The sequence below is a fragment of the Lycium barbarum genome, chromosome 6 (genome assembly GCF_019175385.1).
Source record: "Lycium barbarum isolate Lr01 chromosome 6, ASM1917538v2, whole genome shotgun sequence".
Classification (NCBI taxonomy): domain Eukaryota; kingdom Viridiplantae; phylum Streptophyta; class Magnoliopsida; order Solanales; family Solanaceae; genus Lycium; species Lycium barbarum.
The window spans coordinates 119,445,746-119,465,454 of NC_083342.1; the positions used below are offsets into that span (position 1 = coordinate 119,445,746).

The following is a 19,709-nucleotide window of genomic DNA, read 5'->3' on the forward strand; positions in this document are numbered from 1 at the left end:
TCCTAAATATTATGCCTTTTGTGCAGTTTCGCATAGTATAGGGGCATATTTGATCCATTGAAATTCCTAAATATTATGCCATAATATTTAGGAATTTCAGTGGATCAAATATGCCCCTATACTATGCGAAACTGCACAAATCTGCCCTCCAATATTTTTGTCGGGTTTCCGTTAAATCAAGGGCATGAGTAACCCAACAAATAACATTAAGGGCATATGTGAGACCACCTTTTAACGATGTGCATATCCGTGCAATTTCGTATAGTAGAAGGGCACATCTGGACCTTTTCCATTTTATTTTTTAGACACTTTAAAAATAAAAAATAAAAAGGAAAAAGTGTGGAAAAACTGTGTTTAAAAAATAAATCCAGAAAACTAGTTTTTAAAATCTAGAAGAAAACTATGGAGTATTAGCTTTGCACATTTTTACTTTAAAAACTCAGTAAAAAATCCAAATTTTGATTAAAAAAAAAAAATCAATTTTCCATATTTTTAAAAGAAAAATGGGTTTTCCAGATTTAAAAAAATTCCATATTTGTTAATAAAAATCAAATCCTGATTTTTTTTTCTTACCACATTTAAAAAAAATAATTAGTTCTTCCAGGTTTTATAAAAATCAATTTTTTCAGATTTAGAAAATCGGACTAGTAATAAAATGCCGTGTGTAATTTAAATAATTTTTTTTAATTTAGTGTTGACCGTTAGTCAAAGAGCATAAACTCGCCAATTTTTTGAACTAAAGGGTACTTTTAGCAAAATAGATGGATGAAGGTATTTTTAGATCTTTTCTAATAGTTCACGGGCATTTTTACCCTTTTCCGTTAAATTTTTAACAAAATAGTTGGGAGTTGACTAAAAGGTCACCACATGCAAACATAATGAACTATTATTGCTCCATGTAAAAAGAACATGTATGATTTTAGATCCAAACCCAAAAATAATGTACTATTTTGGTCTTTTTCTCGTCGGTAATTAGGCACCTTTGGATGCTGGAAATGTCATTAATCGTGAACCAGTACACTCTACAGCAATAGGACTCTTTGGACTTTGATGCCTTTGACCAATAGCTGGAAAAAGACATTAGGGTGAGAACTCTATATCTGCCTTAACTTTTTGTTGCTTAACAGTGTTAGTGCCACAAATTAACTGCAAGATAAGTCTTTATGACGATATACTCTAATTAAATGTATTTCGGTTTACAACTAATGTATAAGCTGAAGATATACTACTAGTTAAAGACTTCTGCTTCCACAATTTAACGGCGACTGAAGGCATTATAACGAATAATGCCCGCTTTAATTCTCTCTTTTTACAGATTTCCCTCTCCACTTTAAGAATTTTTCTATTTCTTCTGTGTCCAAGGAAGTTAAGTGGTGTTTGACTTGATTTTGGTCTTTTAGTGTTTGGAAGTTGGTTCTGTAAATAAGTTTGCAATATATTTGGGAGACTATTGCATGTTTGAGTTTGGTTTCTAAAATGAATCGTTAGATCACATAATGTAAAGAGATAATTTGAATTCGAAAAGCTTTGTTCTTCTTTGAACTGTAATTCTCGACATGTAGATAAGAAGTATCACGGATGACTCACATGCAAAAAAATACGAACCTTTTTTTTTCATGCTTCCTATGATAGACCTAATAACATTACTTCTCTCGTTGTTGCCGCACATCTTTTACTTATTATGCATTTATTCTGTAACAATTCTTTTAGGATGAACACTATGACAAGTTTTTCAGAATATTATAGATGTGAACTGATACATGTCCTAGCGAATTTAAGGGGAGCCTAAATTAGAATATTAGAAATGCGAGGAAAATGAAGTAAACTCTTTACATTATGTGATCTAAGTAGGACCTAAAACTATACCACTTTAGTCTTTAATTCATGTGATAAAAGGGACCTACAGTGAGGTTAATTTCAACGCATTTGCATCATGTTATCTTTGTCTACAAGCTTAGAAAGTCCTATCCCCATGGAAATCACAACTACAATTATTAGTCTATTTAATTATAGGAAAATGACAATTATGTATTGTTGAAGTCAATAAAGGATGTTTTAGACTTATTCTGCAAGGTTCAAAGTCCCGTTCAATGTTCACCGCTCTACGCAATCCACTAATGACCTTTCATGTATTCCAACATAAGAATTAAAAATAAAAAAAAGCAAGAACGAATTTGTTGTAGAGCAAATAAAAAAATTTGAACTCACTGTAATGTTAAAATTTGGATTTCCCGTACTTTACTTAAAAGGTTTCTTTTACTAAAGTTAATCTTCACTTGTTCTTTTGTGCAGTTCGCTTTCTTCTTCTTTTTTTTCTTTTTTTTTTTCTCTCTTCTTTTTGCAGTGCCCTGGTCTTTTTTCCTCTTCATGAATTAGAAAAAAAAAGTGAAAGAGAATGATGTATCCTACAGGAGCAAAGGGAGAACATTCACATAGAGTGCCAAACGGAGAAATGGAAGTTTGATGTGAGTTTAAAAGGAAATGGAAGCGGGTTTCACAAGCTAACTCGTGAAAGAATATAAAAACTCTTAGGGATTTCCAAAGCTGTTGATTACAAAAAATCAAAAGAAAAAGAAGTAAAAAAGCAGTAATAACAAACAAAAAGAAAACTCCAAACTAAGCCCTTTGGCCATTATTATGAGAATGACAATGTTTCACAACCCCTTACAGAGAAATTCTTATTTCTTACTTTTCATGCAAGGGGTTGTGAAGCATCTCTAATCATACTATTCCTTTTTCCTAACATACAAAACATAATACGCTTCGCCAAAATATAGTGGTCGATCTATGCTAGTGGAAGGTAGCATGTAGCCACAGTAATAGCCGAGGAGCGCGCGTAAGCTGGCTTAAACATCATCACTGTTGTTTTAAGAAAGAAAAAAAAGGAATACTAACTAAGTGAGACCTAATGAGTAGTTTTTGCATTGATCTATATATGTACAACTATCTCTTCTTTGCTCACCTATTGTGCAAGGGATCAGGAGAAGAGGGCACTTCTCTATTGACATATGCAACAAAACCACCTTCATCTCCAATATGGCTGCTACTAATTGTAGTGGCTACAGGACTTTGAGCACTATCTTCCATAATTTTGTTACCTTGCAGGTACCGACCTCCAAAAACATCTTGTTGTACTGCTGAAAATGTCACAAAGATCATCCATAGTACTATACTTCTTTTGGCAAGCATGACCCTTTATTTTCTTCTCACAGTTGCTCTTGCTTTATATATATTGGGTGAGAATGTTATTGTATTGAGAAAAAGATATAGCTACTGAACCAAGAGACAAAAGATAAAATGATGTGAATCGAGTATATATATTTGAGGGAGCTGAAGTAAGTTGCATGGTATTAGCTTCTAATAAGGTGTGTTCTAAACTGAGTATGTCGTGTGTGAAAAGTGAAATGTTAGTCAATACTATGGACTTTCGGTTTTGTGGGGGATTTTGTTGAATAATTTTTTCATTAGTAATTTTATAGAAGTTACATTCTTGGAAAAAGTATGGAGGATGACAAAATGTAATGTCAGCACAAACAATGATCGCTAAAATTCTTAGAAATTTCTACCAATAGGCTTTTCAATAAGCCTTTAGTTAAAAAGACACTTACCTTAAATTCAGGATCTAACCTTTGACTCTAGCTTAGTATCTTTCTGCCTTTTTTTTTTGCACATTTCTCTCTTTCCCTAAAGTCTAAAAGACTAAAACCCTAATGTTTGTGCAAATATCTAGGTGTAGAGTGTAGACAGTCCACAAGAGCAATTAGTTTAACTCTTGTGTTGACTGTGACCTAACATGATGATGTACTATATGGCTTTGATTTCATAATCAAAAGGGTTCTTGCCTTTGAAGAAACAACACATTTTTCATAAAGGCATCTTTAGCGTTTTGTTTTGTTTTGATTAGGCTTCTTCCTTGATTTAATACTATTTTGTTTCTTCTTCTGTTCTAACTTGTGGCACCTCTCTTAAAAGTAGAGATTTGTACTTAATTTATTATAATGCTTGGATTTGTCGTCTCTTTGCTTTGAGGCAAGCATCTCTCTCTCTCACAGACACCATGAAATCTTGTGATAATTTGTTTAATTATAAGAAAACGGGTTGTTAGTACGTACTGTTTCTTTTGCATCAACTTGATTATGTTATTTCGCTAAAGCTTAACTCTTTCTTCAATAGGTTAATTGATTACTACTAATTTCTTGAAATTTTCTGACTTATAGTATATGTTTTGGTACTTGTGCGTTTTTTTCATTAGCAAGTTAACAGACATCCTTCTTGATTTAATTAATTCTATGCCTAATTTCTTAATAAGCAATATAATATCTCTAATACACTAAAATTATTGGAAAATGAGCACTTAGAGGCGTAGCATCTAGAGGAGCCATTTGAGGTTGAGGAGGGTGGGTGTAGCCGCCCTCTTGGTTTTTGAAATTCTTGAAATTACTTTTGAAATATACCTTGAGAAAATGTCCTTTCTCCAATTCCCACCCTCCTCACTGTTATTGGGAAATTATTTTATATAGCCGGTAGATTTGTATAATATATTATAATTAATGTATAATTTATGTACATTGGTTAGTGAATATAAATATTTTGACCGAGCATCCAAATGTGTGACTGACCTATTTTTATTTTCCAAGAAAAAAAAAAAACTTTATAAATATATGCAATGAGGACATCGACCTATAGCAAGTATAAGGTCATGGCATAATTTCTTATTATGACATTGGTTGATCTCTAAGATACGATCATTACACGTCTTACATTTTATATAGGCTTAAACGTTGAGATTATGATCTGCTGTTGGGATCCTCCTGTGTGCTAACTGGCAAAATTTCCTTGCAGTAGTTGTCTCCTTTGCCTTAGCCAACTCGGTGGTTTGAGTAGCAAAGCAAAGGGCCATAATTGCCCCAGCAGTGTACTCTGAGACATATTCATCTTCAAAAATCAGGAAAATTGAGGTGATGACCTAATATTTTTGCAGATTACACTTCGTCCCCGCTGTTAAAGAGAAACCTAGCCATGTTGTAAAAATTTAGAAGTGGACTTTACGCAAAATGAAAGGACAGAAAGTGGAAAAAGAGAAGCACGAGGGAACAGAATCACCACACTATGATTTTCTTGATTTGCTCGGTGAATAAACCTCTTATATTCACAATGAGTGATCTGACTACGAAGAGAAGTAGAAATGTAGAATTAAGGAATGCAGCCTCAAGAGTTGAGAAAATAGTAATTAATCATCACAATCTAATGTTGACCGCAAAAGGAGCAAACAAAGTAAGAAAAGGTAGATACCAAATTGAAAACAAGCGAAAGTATTTCCTCATGGCTTGTAAGTGGGGATTTGCTAACAAATATTGACATTAGAATCAAATCCCCACTAAACACAAATGTTTGACTAACGACTCCTGGAACTTCAAGACCAAAATTAAAGCTCAAAAGTGTGACATTGTCAAACCTACTTATGAAGACACGGCCAAAGATTTTGACGTTCTAAATATACCTTATGATAAATGGAAAAAGAGGAGCACAAGCTGAGAACCCTTTTAATTTGGTGACGGTGAAACTATATTATTGTATATCGTCAAAAATGAATGAATACAGTTCCGTTTCAATGACCAAGCACACTCCAGTCAAGTTGATACAAAGAACAGTTCCTTCCTCTGTGATTAATATAACATGTTCAAACTGAGCCTAGACACATTTCAATAGTTTCATAGTTATACTGTGACGTTGAATAAGTAAACCCTCAATACCAAAGCAAGTGCAAGTTGCAGCACGAAGATAGCAGCGACAATGAAGAACCACCTTTCGCCAGCCGATGCTATGTGATGTTTCAGATTAAGAGCGACAAATGTGGCAGACATGAAACCAGCTACACCAGCAACCACCCATCTCACTATCTCCCAGGGAACAAGAGACAGACACTGTAACAGCATAACCATAGTTCTTAGTAAGGATCCCAATGGCAAACTTAAAATGATAGTGAACTGATTGATCAAGCAACAGGATTCCAAAAGTTCAACAAAGTATACTGTAATTACATAAACTTACCAATGCTGGAATGAAGACAAAAAGGGAATAGCCATAAAGGCAAAGCAACTGAACGAGGCCAGATGGGGCAGAGAAGTATTTGAGGACTAGAAACAAGCAAAGAGGAACTATAGTGGAGTAACCATAGAATAAACCCGCGGACCAAGTGACCAGGTTGATGTCATAGTTCCACTCCTTGTTCTGTAGCTTGTGTGCTATATAGGTAATAAATGTGCCAATGGAAGCCGCAACAAAAACCAAGGTACTGCATATCCAGAACGGGCCATACCTGAAATGAGAAAATTGAATAACTATGGTAGAGAAGCTCGAAAATATGAAAACAATTAAAAAATGCACTGATAATATCTTAAGGGACAAACTAGTCAAGATACCATCCAGTGCAGATAATGGCTGCATAAGCATCTAACAAGAGTTTAGGTTTAGATGCAAAGTTTGTAAACATCGTTTCTCTTCCTACATTGCACCCTTTAGCAAAACTTTCCTGCAGGCAAGTTCTGAACAAGCTTCTTCCTACTCATAGAAGAGGTAAAGCTGGGGCTAAAGACGTATTGAGGGCAGTAGTGGGCAAACTTCACTTGCTAATCACTGTTCGTTTCTCCTTTTTAATTTCTTTTAGCAGGTTGTTTGATAGTTTACTTTTTTCAGTTTTTGTCCATGAAGGTACAGTTGAATTGCCACGTGCACTTCCAATTCCGACTAAAGCAGACCAAATGGCAACCAAGTGAAAAAGAAGATGGAACAACTGAAATAACTTTTAGTGAAACAAATTTGACAATCACCATTGGTTCCATCACTCTAAGAAGCATCCAAGCAAGGTACCAGAATGACCATTATGAGCATGTTGCTTGCCAATAAACAAACATGTGCTTTTATATCCTGGTTAGAAGTGATAGAGGAGCATGCACAAAGAATATGAAAAGGAGACAATGAGTAGCTGATCCCAAACACACAAAAACCGACTAAGCAACCCAATATAAAGAAAAGTAAAATAATTTTCAAAAGAAACTAAGGAAACAAAAGGTCCGAAGTATAAATAGAATATCTAAACAATCCTAATATAATAGTAGAAGACATGTAGATATAAAGATAGAAGAAGAAATCAAAATAAATGCACATAACTTCTAGAAGGGAAATCTGATGATTTGCACAAAATACACTAGTTTCAGTACAATGCACAGCACAAATTCCAACTCGAAACTGAAAAAGGTACCAGCCCAAATTTTTCTTAGTGGTTTTTCAGTAATGGTAATTTTCAAAATATACCACCAGAATCTGAAACAAACTCCCTTTGGTTAAAGTCCCAATTTTAGAAGAGAATTGGGGGACATTAACAGAATTTCCCTTTCAGTTCCCCTTAAGCATTACAAGTGGGAATTTTACCTGACATCAACATTAGACGAACAAGCAACACAACAGCCAGTTTATAAAAGAACAATCCTTTACAACCTGCACTTAATTGGAAGTTCGACACCAAATTAAATCACTATTCAAATCTAACGAGTCAAGAATATTGGTTTTGCTCTATGATGTCAAGCTCATAGACAACCTCCCAGCCAGAAATCCCAGCCAGTAAATGCCTCTTAGTCATTTTCAGTTTCTGAGGAAGGTAAAGAAAATCAAGTTCTAAATAGCTGATCAATGAGAATATTGTAGGATGAAATTGTCAGGAAGGGATATTCGTAAAGGGGAATCTCCCCCAAAATCAAAATAAAAAATTAGAACAATAAATTCAAGAAGAGAGTGTTAACAGAAAGGGGGAGGGAGGGGATGCATTCTTGTTCTCCTAGAAATTGCTAAGTTTATCCATCGGCAGCAAACGTGAAATACCAAGGCAGAGAACTGATGGAAGTGAATGGGATAAAAAAAATATATAAATGCCACTAAAAATGGTCAAACCTCACCTTATCAAAAAAAGAGTAAAATCCCAAAACCTATATTTCCAGGAAATAACTACTAGTAATAAGTTTTTATAAGCGCTATTTCAGAATAATACACGAGAATAAATGCTAATTCAATAAACATAGAAAATGAAAGGGTGAGGAGCATACAAATCTGGGTTATTGGCAGTCTTCTCCGAAAAGGACCCCGTGAAAGGAAAGAGAGAATCTTTTATCCTCTCTAGAACATCAGAGGTATCAACATCAAAATAGGGCTTGTAAGCAGCAATAGTGAAAGCACGAAACCAACCACCCTGCTGGGGTTCATCAGAACCGGATACTGGTTTAGAGAATGTATCTGCAACAACAATTATAATTATTAAACAAAAAGAGAATAGAAGTAAATTCAACTTGAACCAAGAAAATAATTTTGCTAAAAGTACTAATAACATAACGAAAAGGACAGAATAGCATGACTCGCAGCTTCCTTCAGTTATTGCTTTGAGAGTTTATCTTTTTGGAGATAATGAAATAACTCAATAGTCAGTATGAAGGATCACATATAACCTGTATGGAACTAGGTAATATACCTAGAGTAAACGTAACCACATTATTGTAACCCCTCGAGACCCATTCTGGAACTTCCTTATTTTCCTATTTTATCCTGGCAAAACGATTTCTTCCACACCTCATTTTGACTTATAAGTTCACACCAAATTGTATTTGTCTTTCCTATTTGTATTCGCAAAACGAGTTCTTCCTATGATTCTACTGTCTCGTATAGCACTAGGCTACTAGCATAACATTCAGAAGCATCATCACTTTCCCAAAGTTTATCTGATTTTGACTCCCATTCTGATGAATAATCTCCCCACTATTTGTAGTGCCTTACCCACTATCAAGATCTTCCATAACAAGACTTCTTTAATTTTCATTACCAAAAAACCAACATCTCTTCTTTTCTACTTTTTTTTTTTTGATGAAGTAAGTTGTTATATTCATATTCAAAAGCATGAAGCAGATGCAAAACTTTACAAAGAAAAGGTTAAAAACTCCAGACACCGCAAATGAAAACTAGTAAGAGCTGGGAGTTTAAAACCATGAGCAAAAGACTCAAGGCTACTAAGCCACTGAGAGGGAGCCAATGAAATCTAAAAGGAGGATAACATCATTCACAGGGGATAGATTGCTCCAACTAAAAAGGTTAACTAAGCACTTTCATTTTAGAGAACAGTTAGGAGTTGAAGTACCATCAAAGCATCTGCTGTTCCTCTCTATCCATAAACACCAAAATATACATGTAGGTATCATTTGCCAGATCTTGTTGATGGTTTCTTTCACTTTCCATAAGCTCCAACTTTCAACTGCTCCTTTTAAGCTATATGGGATTGTCCAACTGATTCCAAAATTTGCTGTAAACATGTGCCAGAGATCTGCTGCAACAGGGCAGTGCAAAAAAAGATGGTTTACTGACTCTGACTCTTTTTGGCACATATAGCATCTGTTCACCAAATGGATCTTCTTCTTTTTTAAATTATCCAGAGTTAGTGTGGCATTTTTGAGGGCTTTCCAAGTAAAACACTTGACTTTGGTGGGTAATTTTGTCTTCCACATCAATTTCCAAGGCCAAGGATCAGTCAAAACATTGATAGTATTCGTCCTATTATAACTCGCCTTCACTGAGAACACCCCTTTGCTTGATTCTCCCCATTTCAGGCTATCTGGTGTTTGTGAATTCACTGGAAAACCTTCCAAAGATTTAAACAGGTCAAAGATCTCTCCCAGTTCCCAGTCCTGCAAATTTCCTCTAAACGGATATCCCAAATGTTTCCCTCCCTGTTGCTTGCAACTGTGGAGTCTGGTTCTGTTGCTATTAGGAAGAGTCTAGGATGAGAGTCTTTCAGGGGAATATTAAGCAACCACTTATCTTTCCAAAACTTTACAGAGGTGCCATTTCCAATCCTAAAGGACACTTCCTGGAAGAATTCATCCTTCATATTATTAATGTACTTCCAGGGAGCAACACCATGAGGGGCTGTATTTTTTTTGGTGCACCAGTTGTCAAGTTTCCCATACTTCGCGTTGACCACTTCTCTCCAGAGGATACCTCCACCACCATTTCATCAGTATGCTCTTGTTGTGTTTGTTTAGATCTCTTATTCCCAACCCACCCTGATACTTTGTAGGATAACCTTTTCCCATTTCACAAGGTAAAATTTGTGATCTTCACTGTTACCTTTCCACAGAAACGTCCTTCTAAGTTTGTCCAGCTTACTTTGCACCTCACCAGGCATAGGAATAAGGGATATTATATAAGTTGGAATGCTATCCAGGACACTATTGATTAGTGTCAGCCTCCCTCCCATGGACAAATATTGCATATTCCAATTTACCAGCCTTTTTTCCACCTTTTCTATCACCCCATTTCATACTCCGGTGTCTTTAAATTTTGCTCCCAAGGGAAGACCAAGATATGTAGATGGAAAGGAGCCTATGCCACATGCCATGACTTCTGCTAATTCAGCCAAGTTTTGCACTTCATTCACAGGATAGATCTTGCTTTTCCTCATGTTTATGTGAAGCCCTGAGATGACTTCAAAAAGCATTAAAGTCAAGTTTAGGTATTGCACCTGCAATTTCTCCGCTCCACAAAATATTAAAGTATCGTCTGCATAGAGCAAATGAGAGATTGTTACAGAGTGAATTGGGCTACTTTCCACTTTGAACCCTTCAATCCAGTGGTTGAGTTTAGCTTTGTTCCATCTCCACAGAGCAACATCAGGACTGAATTGCTCACAGTTCCAGCCAAACTTCCAAAACTTTCATGTTTGCCGGCACTACCTAAAAACAGATACAGATTGAAGCAGGAACTAGCACTACGCCTAACTTGTTTTGTTCAAAAACTAACATTCCTAATCCAGCCTTGCCGTTGCTGGAAAATTCACAGCTCTTCCTCACTTTGTCACTTCTAACCAGTAGCATGCCAACATCTCTCCAAAATATTGTTGTTCAACCAAGATTCTTCCATTTTAGGTTGAACATCTCCAGACCAAAACTCCAATTCCAAATAAAGCACCACTTTCCACCATGTATATCTATAGGTATATGAAAGTGCACCAAGTAAAAGATGCCAGTTGAGAATATTTCTCGCCAGTAAATTTAAAACATTGTTGACAAATATAATAATGTCCATTATCTTTTGGTGATTAAAACATATCAGCTGTCAAGTTAACAATTTAAATCAAATCAAGGTCAAAGATGTTGTCAATGCCAGTGTTTGGGATTCCGATTCTATTGGTGACATCTTAAATACTTAAGGTTAAGTAAAGCCAGTACCATCGCTGGTGCAAGAATAGTATCATGGACGATTTCAATGATAATCCAAGCATGACATCAGCAACCGATGATACAATATAAACACAGTTAAAACATTAGCAATTAATCTTCTCAACATTGGCGACAACAGGTTCATAACATTAATAATCATGTTATCCACCCATTTTACCACGACCAAGACTTGAGTGGACATATATACCTAGCCTCGAAGAAACTCTCTCCAATATCATCCAAGTTTAAGTTTATGTTGAATATCAATCAAACTCCAAAGTTATTGTAGGAAGTATGTATATTTGAATTCAAGATTAGGTTTCAGAGCCTTGAAGTGAAAACTTCACTTTGCAAGAAGCCAGAGCAATTAGTTATGGTGTGTAAGGTTTGAACATCAGCTTAATTGTAGTAAAATTTCCTCAGTGCAAAAAGACAAGAGAGGTGGGTCATCTTTTAAGCTTGGTGGCAATACCATCTTAGACATGTGGGACAGACACTTCGTAAGGCAATATTGAGCACTGCTATTGTTGTGTTACTAGAATTGAATATACATTTTTTATTGTTGTGGTGCCCGGGCCCGCCTGTGCACCTATACTAACTCCACGAGGTACCTGCTACCTCCTATCAAGACAGGCACCGAGTAACTCTATATACCAAGGCTTCGACAAATGTGAAGAAATCACCTTCTTTTTTTGCCTCCGTTGGAGTTTGAACATGAGACCTCATGGTTCTCAACCCACTTCATTGATCATTAGGCCACACCAGAGGCGGATCCAGGATTTAATCTTTATGGGTTCAACTTTTAAGGTTTTCCGCAGTGAACTCATTATATTTTAAAGTTATGAGTTCATATTTACTATTTGTTGCAATTTTATTGAATTTGCATATATAAAATTATACTCCGCGACGAAAGTACTAGGTGAGCCCGGAACCATGACAGTGGATCTACCCCTAGGCCTGCACTAGCTCTAATTCTTGTATGTCTAAATTCTAAAGAATCCCGCTTCTTTTTTTCCTTTTCCTCCTTTTTGCTCTTTCTTTTGCAGTAAATCAGCTGAAAACTACACAATTTTTAAATAGCAATCATACTATAAATTTTTTTAATTTCATATCACAAGATATTAGGAGGAGATACCGTCAGCATCACGTGGAGGTCCAGAAGCAGCGGAGATTTTCCCCTGAGAACTGGAAGGTGGAAATGTCTGCAAATTTGATTCTGCAAAAGCACAGCAAAATTTCACAAACTAATTCAATTTTGTTGAAAATGTGAAGACATTCATTACCAGTGAATTTGACGGCAACTTGACCAGGTTGATCTGAGACTGCCTGCAAATATTCAACAAAATATACAAATTAGATCTGAACAAAAGAAAAAAAAAAGAAAAAAAAAACTTACAGGAACAGATCCCGAAACATTCTGATTATCAATTGCGGTGTAATTGCTGGACATCATCTTCGTTTACTCTCTGTATAAGAGTGTGTATATATGCAGATTTGTTATTTTAGCTCACTCACAGATCTGTGATCCTCCCCAAACTCTTTCTATTTCTTTCCTTTTTATTTTTAATTTTCTTTTGGGGTTTTGTTAGTTTGGTTTTTGCAGGTAAGGAGTGGTGGATCTTGGCATATTTGGGCTTTGGGTTATGGGGGATTCTCCCTTATTTTGACATAATTGTTCAATAAATGATTTTTCTTTTTTCTTTAATTTATAAATTTTTTAGATCACGATTTAATATTTTTCTGGATTATTGTATATGTTAAACGACAGTTTACTATTTTGTTTGTAAGATTAAGCAATAAGGGAACTTTAAACTAGAACCTAACCTTAGCCAAAAGTGTAATTTCTCAAAAAATATATTTTGCACTATTTTTAAGAATAGGAACAAATCTAAATAGTAACCTAAGAAGAATATTTGTGTAAATCCGCCGGTTAGCGTATATGCGAATCTTCTTATTCGGCTTTCTTATTTTCTTGTTGAACATTTGTAAGGAAAAAACAGGAAATGATAAGGAGATTTTTGAAGTTCCAAAAATGGTTTTTTGGGGATAAAATTTTGTAAAAGTTGTGGTAGAAAAACATGCAAAAGCTATAATACAAAATCTATTTGTGGCTCTATCGGTGGAGTATGTATAGATTTTTACGATACATATTATATTTGCCATATATAACTTCTAGTTTGAAAGTCTATTTTTTTCCCCTTTTAGAAAACAACTTTTTAAAAAAATTCTTTGATTAATTTAAAGATTAGGTACACGTATATAAAATTGTGGGAACTTATGGAATCAGCATTGAGTTTCAGCTTTACAATTGAGTGAGTTGATGAGAGCTGAAGCCGAAGGTTCAACATTTTTCCAAGATGAGTATCACTATATTAATTTGCGTTTTAAATATTTTCTTTCTTGGTACACATTTGGTGAAGATTAGCCCTTGAATAACAGTAGAAACTGCCTTTTGATATTTTTGAAACGTCCCAAACTGCCTTTGATACTTCTGAAACGTCGCACTTATATATAGTAGAGTAAATGGAGATACAACTATTATTAGTCTGCATACTCTAGGAAAAGAAAGGTATTAGCCTTCTTTATTGCAATTTAAACGAAGCCTTTTGTTTAAGCACATTCCCTCTGTACCACGGAACAGAGAAAAGGACATAAAAGATATCTCCAAGATGCTATGACTTCATATAAATCCAAGAATATATAGTTGGAATATAGAGCCTGTTTGGATAGGCTTAAAATAATCAACTTATAAGCTAGAAGCAGCTTATAAGCCAAAAAAAAAAAAAAGTTGGAATGGGCTAACTTATTTTTTTGGCTTATAAGCTGCTTCAGATAAGCTAAGCCAAACGGGTCCAATTATTTTTTGGGGTTTATTTTATGCACAAAATAACTTTAAGCTGGTCAGTCAAACACTCAAAAAAGCTAAAAACAGCTTATAAGCAACTTATAAGCCAATCCAAACGGGCTCATAATAAGATACAGACCCTATTCGTATCCTTCTCCAATGCTTAGGCAAGTACATTGCTTACAAGAATCCCCAGTCAACAGACGATATCACAATGAACTTTGAAAGCAAGACCAAGCATGTCGCACCTTATCTTCAGAAGGATCTCCTAATTTTTTCAGAATAACTAAAAAGAGATTCTGTAACAAGATTATTCTAACATTATTAAATAAATAAATAAATATTTCTTGTCAGATTATTCTCTTCTATTCCATGGACCTGAACGCCATTTAACAAGGAATCTTCTCCCCCCTTGAAACTAACTACTTAAATTGCAACCTTGCAGTTTAACTTTCTTTCTTCTAATTTCTCATCAAAAGTCATTTTTCACACATAGCTCAGATGATCATAATTTAAGCACTTTTTAGCCTTCGCTGCCTGAGCAGCAGAATTCTCCTAAGTGCAAGTATGAGGACCCACGTTGTGGCAGAGATCTTTTCCTTTATCATTAGAAGCAATGCTGAGCTTAACACCGTTTTGAGAATTTGAGCATGTAATCCCTTGAAGAAACCCAAGATTCCTTCTTTTTTCCAGATAGAGCATATGACACCACTGATTGTCTTACTTGATTTCGGTTCAGCCTTCTTAGCCTCATCATCTTCTGCTGCTTGAATCATGACCTTACACCTGATTTCACCTTAATGTTAAAACGCATATATTGGATCTGAAATAACGTAAATCCACTAGTAAAGTCAAAAGATACTCAACCTGATCGCTGGATAGGTTAGAACAGTGGCTATGCTCTTCGACACTGCACCTAATACAAAAGCTAAGAATGCAGAAAGTACAATAGGGGATGCATCTTTTTCCGTTGTCTTCTCTTTACCTTTCAGCAATCGTAGTTTAAGTTGATCAAAAACTGTATACTGCATCACATAAACATCGTCAATCAGTAGAAAATTGTGGCTTCACATATAATGATATTACTTGTAGGAGGTTTCATTAAATTTCATCAAATTCATATACTAATTCAACTGGTCACTTCTTTAATTGACAAGAAACTTCTTCAATTGACAAGAAACTAGTTTTTAAGGAATATTAACTATTAAGTACCTGAATGGCAGGGTTGGATGTCAATAATAAAGAAATCCCAAGGCCATCAAATGCTTCACTCCAACTACCTTCTGTAAGTGTTTTCCAAAGGCCTTTCGATTTCCCAAAGGCACTTGTCTGCATCCTTGAGGAAGCGGTATCCAGTGGCTACAGAACATCAAATAACTTAACATCAGAATCCAACAGCCTCATTTTCAGATGTATGAAATTACAATTGGACTAAGAGCCATGGACATTTGACAATGAGTTTTTGGCTCATGCCACTTACAATTCTTAAGCACAGCAAACCCTTGTATCATAATTCATAAGCCACGAGCTTATCACACACCATGGATTACACATTAGAGAAATTTAGTGTTCAGAAAGCAACAAATCTTAAATTGAGAGAGTTGCAGTAAACCTTTACAAAGGCCAGCTATGAATGCTGGAAAGTCGCTCCACTAATATTTTACAGGACTATGTGCCAGAATTGCGAATAGGAACACTACTTCTAGGACACAGAACCAAAATTTAGCAATTTTGCCTTGGAAAAATTTTGAGGGCACATATTATTTGAAAGATGCATAAAACTAGTTTCAATGTCTCGACAATTTCTTTTCTTAGTTCCTTCCCAGTTGTTTACAACCAGATAAGCATTACTGTTATCTACCATAGCCAAAAAGACAAGGCTCACTCTTCCTCAAGAAGTATTTGCTGATGATCATAAAATACGACTTCATCACACACTCTTAGGTCGTATTTCCTCACAACATGCAAGTGGTATAAAAATAGGAAGCAGCACTTTGACACTACTCTTTCTTTTTCAGTAAGTCACTTAACAAGAACTAATCAAATGCAGGGCAATATACAAACTTCATACCTGAGTTGTTATGGCTGTACAAGCGCCAGCTGCAGCTGCAATTAACAAATTGGCCCTTGTTCCAATGGATTTGGCACCACTTTTCTCCAAATAGAGTCTCTTAAAGTAGCTATATCCATAGAAATACACAAACTGGGCAATGAAAGATTGCAAGTTCTTGGTTCCCAGACCTTGGTACAGTGAAAGTATCTTACCACCTGATATTGCCTCCAGTAGAACATCAGAGAGATTCCTGCAGAAGGCCAAAAGTGAATCAGTGACAAAATTAACAATGTAGAAAAAGGATAGTACTCCATCTTCTAACAGACGCACTGGAAGAGGTACAAAATAACATGTGTATCAAATATTAATTATTAGCAGATTGTCGCAAAGGAAGTGCAATCAGCAATGTACAAATTCTAGATGTGCTATGTCACTTCAATGGGATAAATAATTGCAAAAAGGGACACGTAAAAGAAACTAAAAGCATCTCAGTCCCAGACTTCATTATAAATTCCTAACCTTTAAAGGATTGGTGTGTCATATTCAAAATATATTCAAATCAGGAAAAGATCTCTTCCTCGCTACCACGAGAATGAAACATCAGTTGTTGACAAAATCTTCATGATAACTGAGTAGCAAGTAATCAGAGATTTAAATTTGGCATTTAGGTGGGACTCATTACAGTAAACTAGGATAGAATTTCAATCGTGATTTTCTCAGCCATCTTGATAAATGGCAAAACATATAATTATTAGCCCAAAAAACTTATCATTTACAAAGTAATAATGATGAGATGCACTGACGAACAGTGTTATCACATGAAGCAAAAGGACCGGTCAAAAAGCTCCAAATCCATGAATCATGCACTTCATTTGCATGAGAATACACGGGAAATTTCAATCATCATACTAGAAGTTATAAAAAAGAGCAATCAAGTAATCATGTGATTCCCAAATGTCCCTTGTTAAAATGAAACTGCTTAAAGTAAGGGTCTGCAAACCAATAAAAGCCTCTCTAGTGACCCTTAACTAGAGGAGGTAGAGCAACTTGTTAAACATTCTAAGTGCTAATATAAGCAGACCATCTGTTTAGTCTATCCGGCATTACAGAATTTTCTTAATCGACTAACGCAAGATTTCTTCGGATTGGTCATCTGCGAAATTGATGATCAAGCATCATAGTCAGACTACAATAATGACAAAACTTTCTTGCTTGGAAATTTTAAAGGCCGGAAATTTATATGAAGGCAATACCTCAATTCCCCACCATGACAATCAAGTTTCACTAGAGAATATAAAGTCGGAAAAATAGTGAAATCTTTCCAGGATCCAGATGGGGGTGGCCTCGGTGGAAGACAAGATGCGAGAAGCGAGATTGAGATGGTTTGGGCATGTGAAGAGGAGAGATACAGATGCCCCAGTGCGGAGGTGTGAGAGGTTGGCCATGGATGGTTTCAGACGAGGTAGGGGTAGGCCGAAGAAGTATTGGGGAGAGGTAATTAGACACGACATGGCGCAATTACAGCTTACCGAGGACATGACCTTAGATAGGAGGGTTTGGAGGACCCAAATTAGGGTAGAAGGCTAGTAGATAGTCTCGTTATCCGTTCTTATTAATAGTCGCATTATTGCAATATAATTTCTTGTGCTCCGATTTCTGCTATTATCTGTTATTATCTGTTATTTCCTGTGTTTTGGTTATCCTGTGTCATCTGCTCTGATTTCTGCTATTATCGGTCATTTTCTGTGCTCTGATTATCCTGTATTATCTGTGTCGCTTGCATTATTTCATTTCCATATCGCTTTAAATCTCTTATCCGAATCTCTTAACCTTATCTAATCTTATCTGACTTCTTTTTATGCTTTTATTGAGCCGGGGGTCTTTCGGAAACAACCGTCCTACCTTGATAGGAGTCAGGTCTGTGTACACTCTACCCTCCCCAGACCCTACGATGTGGGATTTCACTGGGTTGTTGTTGTTGTTGTTGTTTCCAGGATCCTGGGATCAACAAAGAATATGCAAGATACATAATTATGACTTATGAGGTTAATATAAATAATGGCAACAGCACAGCTAATATCACGCATTATGCACACTGACTCTTAATCATCAAGAAAAAATGAAGACTGACTCTTATAAGCAGACAAAGGTTCATATCTTTATATTGAAAAGTTCTCTTCGCTAACAAAATCAACTGATGCATAATGGACTTTCCCTTTGACTAATAATGCCCTTAGTTGTTGGAGTCTTGGGACAACTCAGTTTCCGCAGAAAGTACTTCTTTTCTTTCTGATAAGTCAGTTCTTACAGAAATTTCTGACTATCCTACTCTACTTAGACGCTGTAAATTTGTTACAAACTTTAAGGAAGAAATCATTGTTATCGTTGACCCTGATAACTTATGAAATTTTGGGGAATCCCTTTCTTTCTCTGTAGAACTCAAACACTGGAAACTCTCTTACGTAAGCATTTGTTTTGAAAGGTCTACCGACAAAATCACTTCCAAAAGTTTCACTATAAAATAAGTATTCTCCTCGTGAAAAAACATATTCTTCAGAAAGAAAAGAGAGAAAAAAAAAACCTTTTTAGCCAAAAGGCAAGGAAATAATATGATGATGTGAGGAACTAACTCTTTACTAAAGCTGAATATCTAAATTAAGCAATAGAAGCTTTTCCAAAGACAAAAATTCACTTTCATTCTGGAAAAACTAGATTCGGCCACATGGTTTTCAGTTGATCCGCTAACTAAAATTAATACACGAATCTGATGCAAAAAGTCCCTTTTAAAGATCCAAACTTTGATTACCAATCAACGTTTCCTGTTGATCCAGTCCCGCCCCTTCATACATGATCCTTTAATTTCTTTTCTCCACAAAACAACATCAAGATTCAAGAAAACAAACAATATTCCCATTTATACAAAACCACAAAAAAAAAAAAAAAAAGATCCCATGATCAGAGTTTGTTAAAGGGTGGAGAAAACAAGAAACCTGTATTTACGGAGACCATGAGCTTGAACCTCAGCCTGGTACTTAGCTTTGCAGGTATCAAGAGGGTACAAAATAGTAGTGCTTACTAGAGCTCCAATCGCTCCAGAAGTTGCTTCTGATATAGATTCCAGATCAGCTGACATCTCTCTCTTTTTCTCTCTCTTTCTCTCTTTAACTATACAAATTATAATCAAGAATTGTATTTACCACATCGCAAATATCAAAATCCAAGACTCCAACTTTATACAAATGATCTTTTAACAAACACGGCAATTTCCAACATTTAACAGGAAAATGTAGGCGGCTTTGAAAGCGATTATTATAATTCCTACGTTATGAATGAGAACACACAGGATGATTGATATACACGGTGATGTGGGGTCGATGATGGGTCTTCTTGGGAACTGTAATACGTGATTTGTACATATTGAAAAAGAATTTCTTTTATCTTATATCCATTTTAGGATCATTTGGTCATTAATTATAATTATAATAATATAAAAATCAAATGATAATGTGATGTGTAATACTCCCTCGAGATTATTTTATTCACTGAGTCATTTACA

At 35.5% G+C, this 19,709-nt stretch overlaps 2 protein-coding genes across 3 annotated transcripts; both read right to left on the minus strand.

Moving 5' to 3' along the window:
* Positions 1 to 5,541: 5,541 nt before the first annotated feature.
* LOC132645890 (uncharacterized) lies at positions 5,542 to 12,988 on the minus strand. Of its 2 annotated transcripts, XM_060363145.1 has the most exons (6): positions 12,652 to 12,988; positions 12,539 to 12,581; positions 12,391 to 12,471; positions 8,100 to 8,286; positions 6,052 to 6,319; positions 5,542 to 5,924 (listed from the first exon to the last, which is right to left on the minus strand). In XM_060363145.1, exons 1-6 carry the CDS (start codon positions 12,706 to 12,708, stop codon positions 5,718 to 5,720), a joined length of 843 nt encoding a protein of 280 aa, XP_060219128.1. In that variant the 5' UTR covers positions 12,709 to 12,988; the 3' UTR covers positions 5,542 to 5,717. The 2 variants fall into 2 exon arrangements, with proteins under 2 accessions (XP_060219128.1, XP_060219127.1); XM_060363144.1 differs by lacking the exons at positions 12,391 to 12,471; positions 12,539 to 12,581; positions 12,652 to 12,988 and adding an exon at positions 9,179 to 12,266.
* A 926-nt stretch (positions 12,989 to 13,914) lies between these two features.
* On the minus strand, positions 13,915 to 19,475 carry LOC132645891 (peroxisomal adenine nucleotide carrier 1-like). The gene is made up of 5 exons (XM_060363146.1): positions 19,144 to 19,475; positions 16,172 to 16,403; positions 15,313 to 15,459; positions 14,968 to 15,125; positions 13,915 to 14,886 (listed from the first exon to the last, which is right to left on the minus strand). The coding sequence occupies exons 1-5, from the start codon at positions 19,284 to 19,286 to the stop codon at positions 14,613 to 14,615; spliced, it is 954 nt and encodes a 317-aa protein (XP_060219129.1). The 5' UTR covers positions 19,287 to 19,475; the 3' UTR covers positions 13,915 to 14,612.
* Between the last annotated feature and the right edge of the window lie 234 nt (positions 19,476 to 19,709).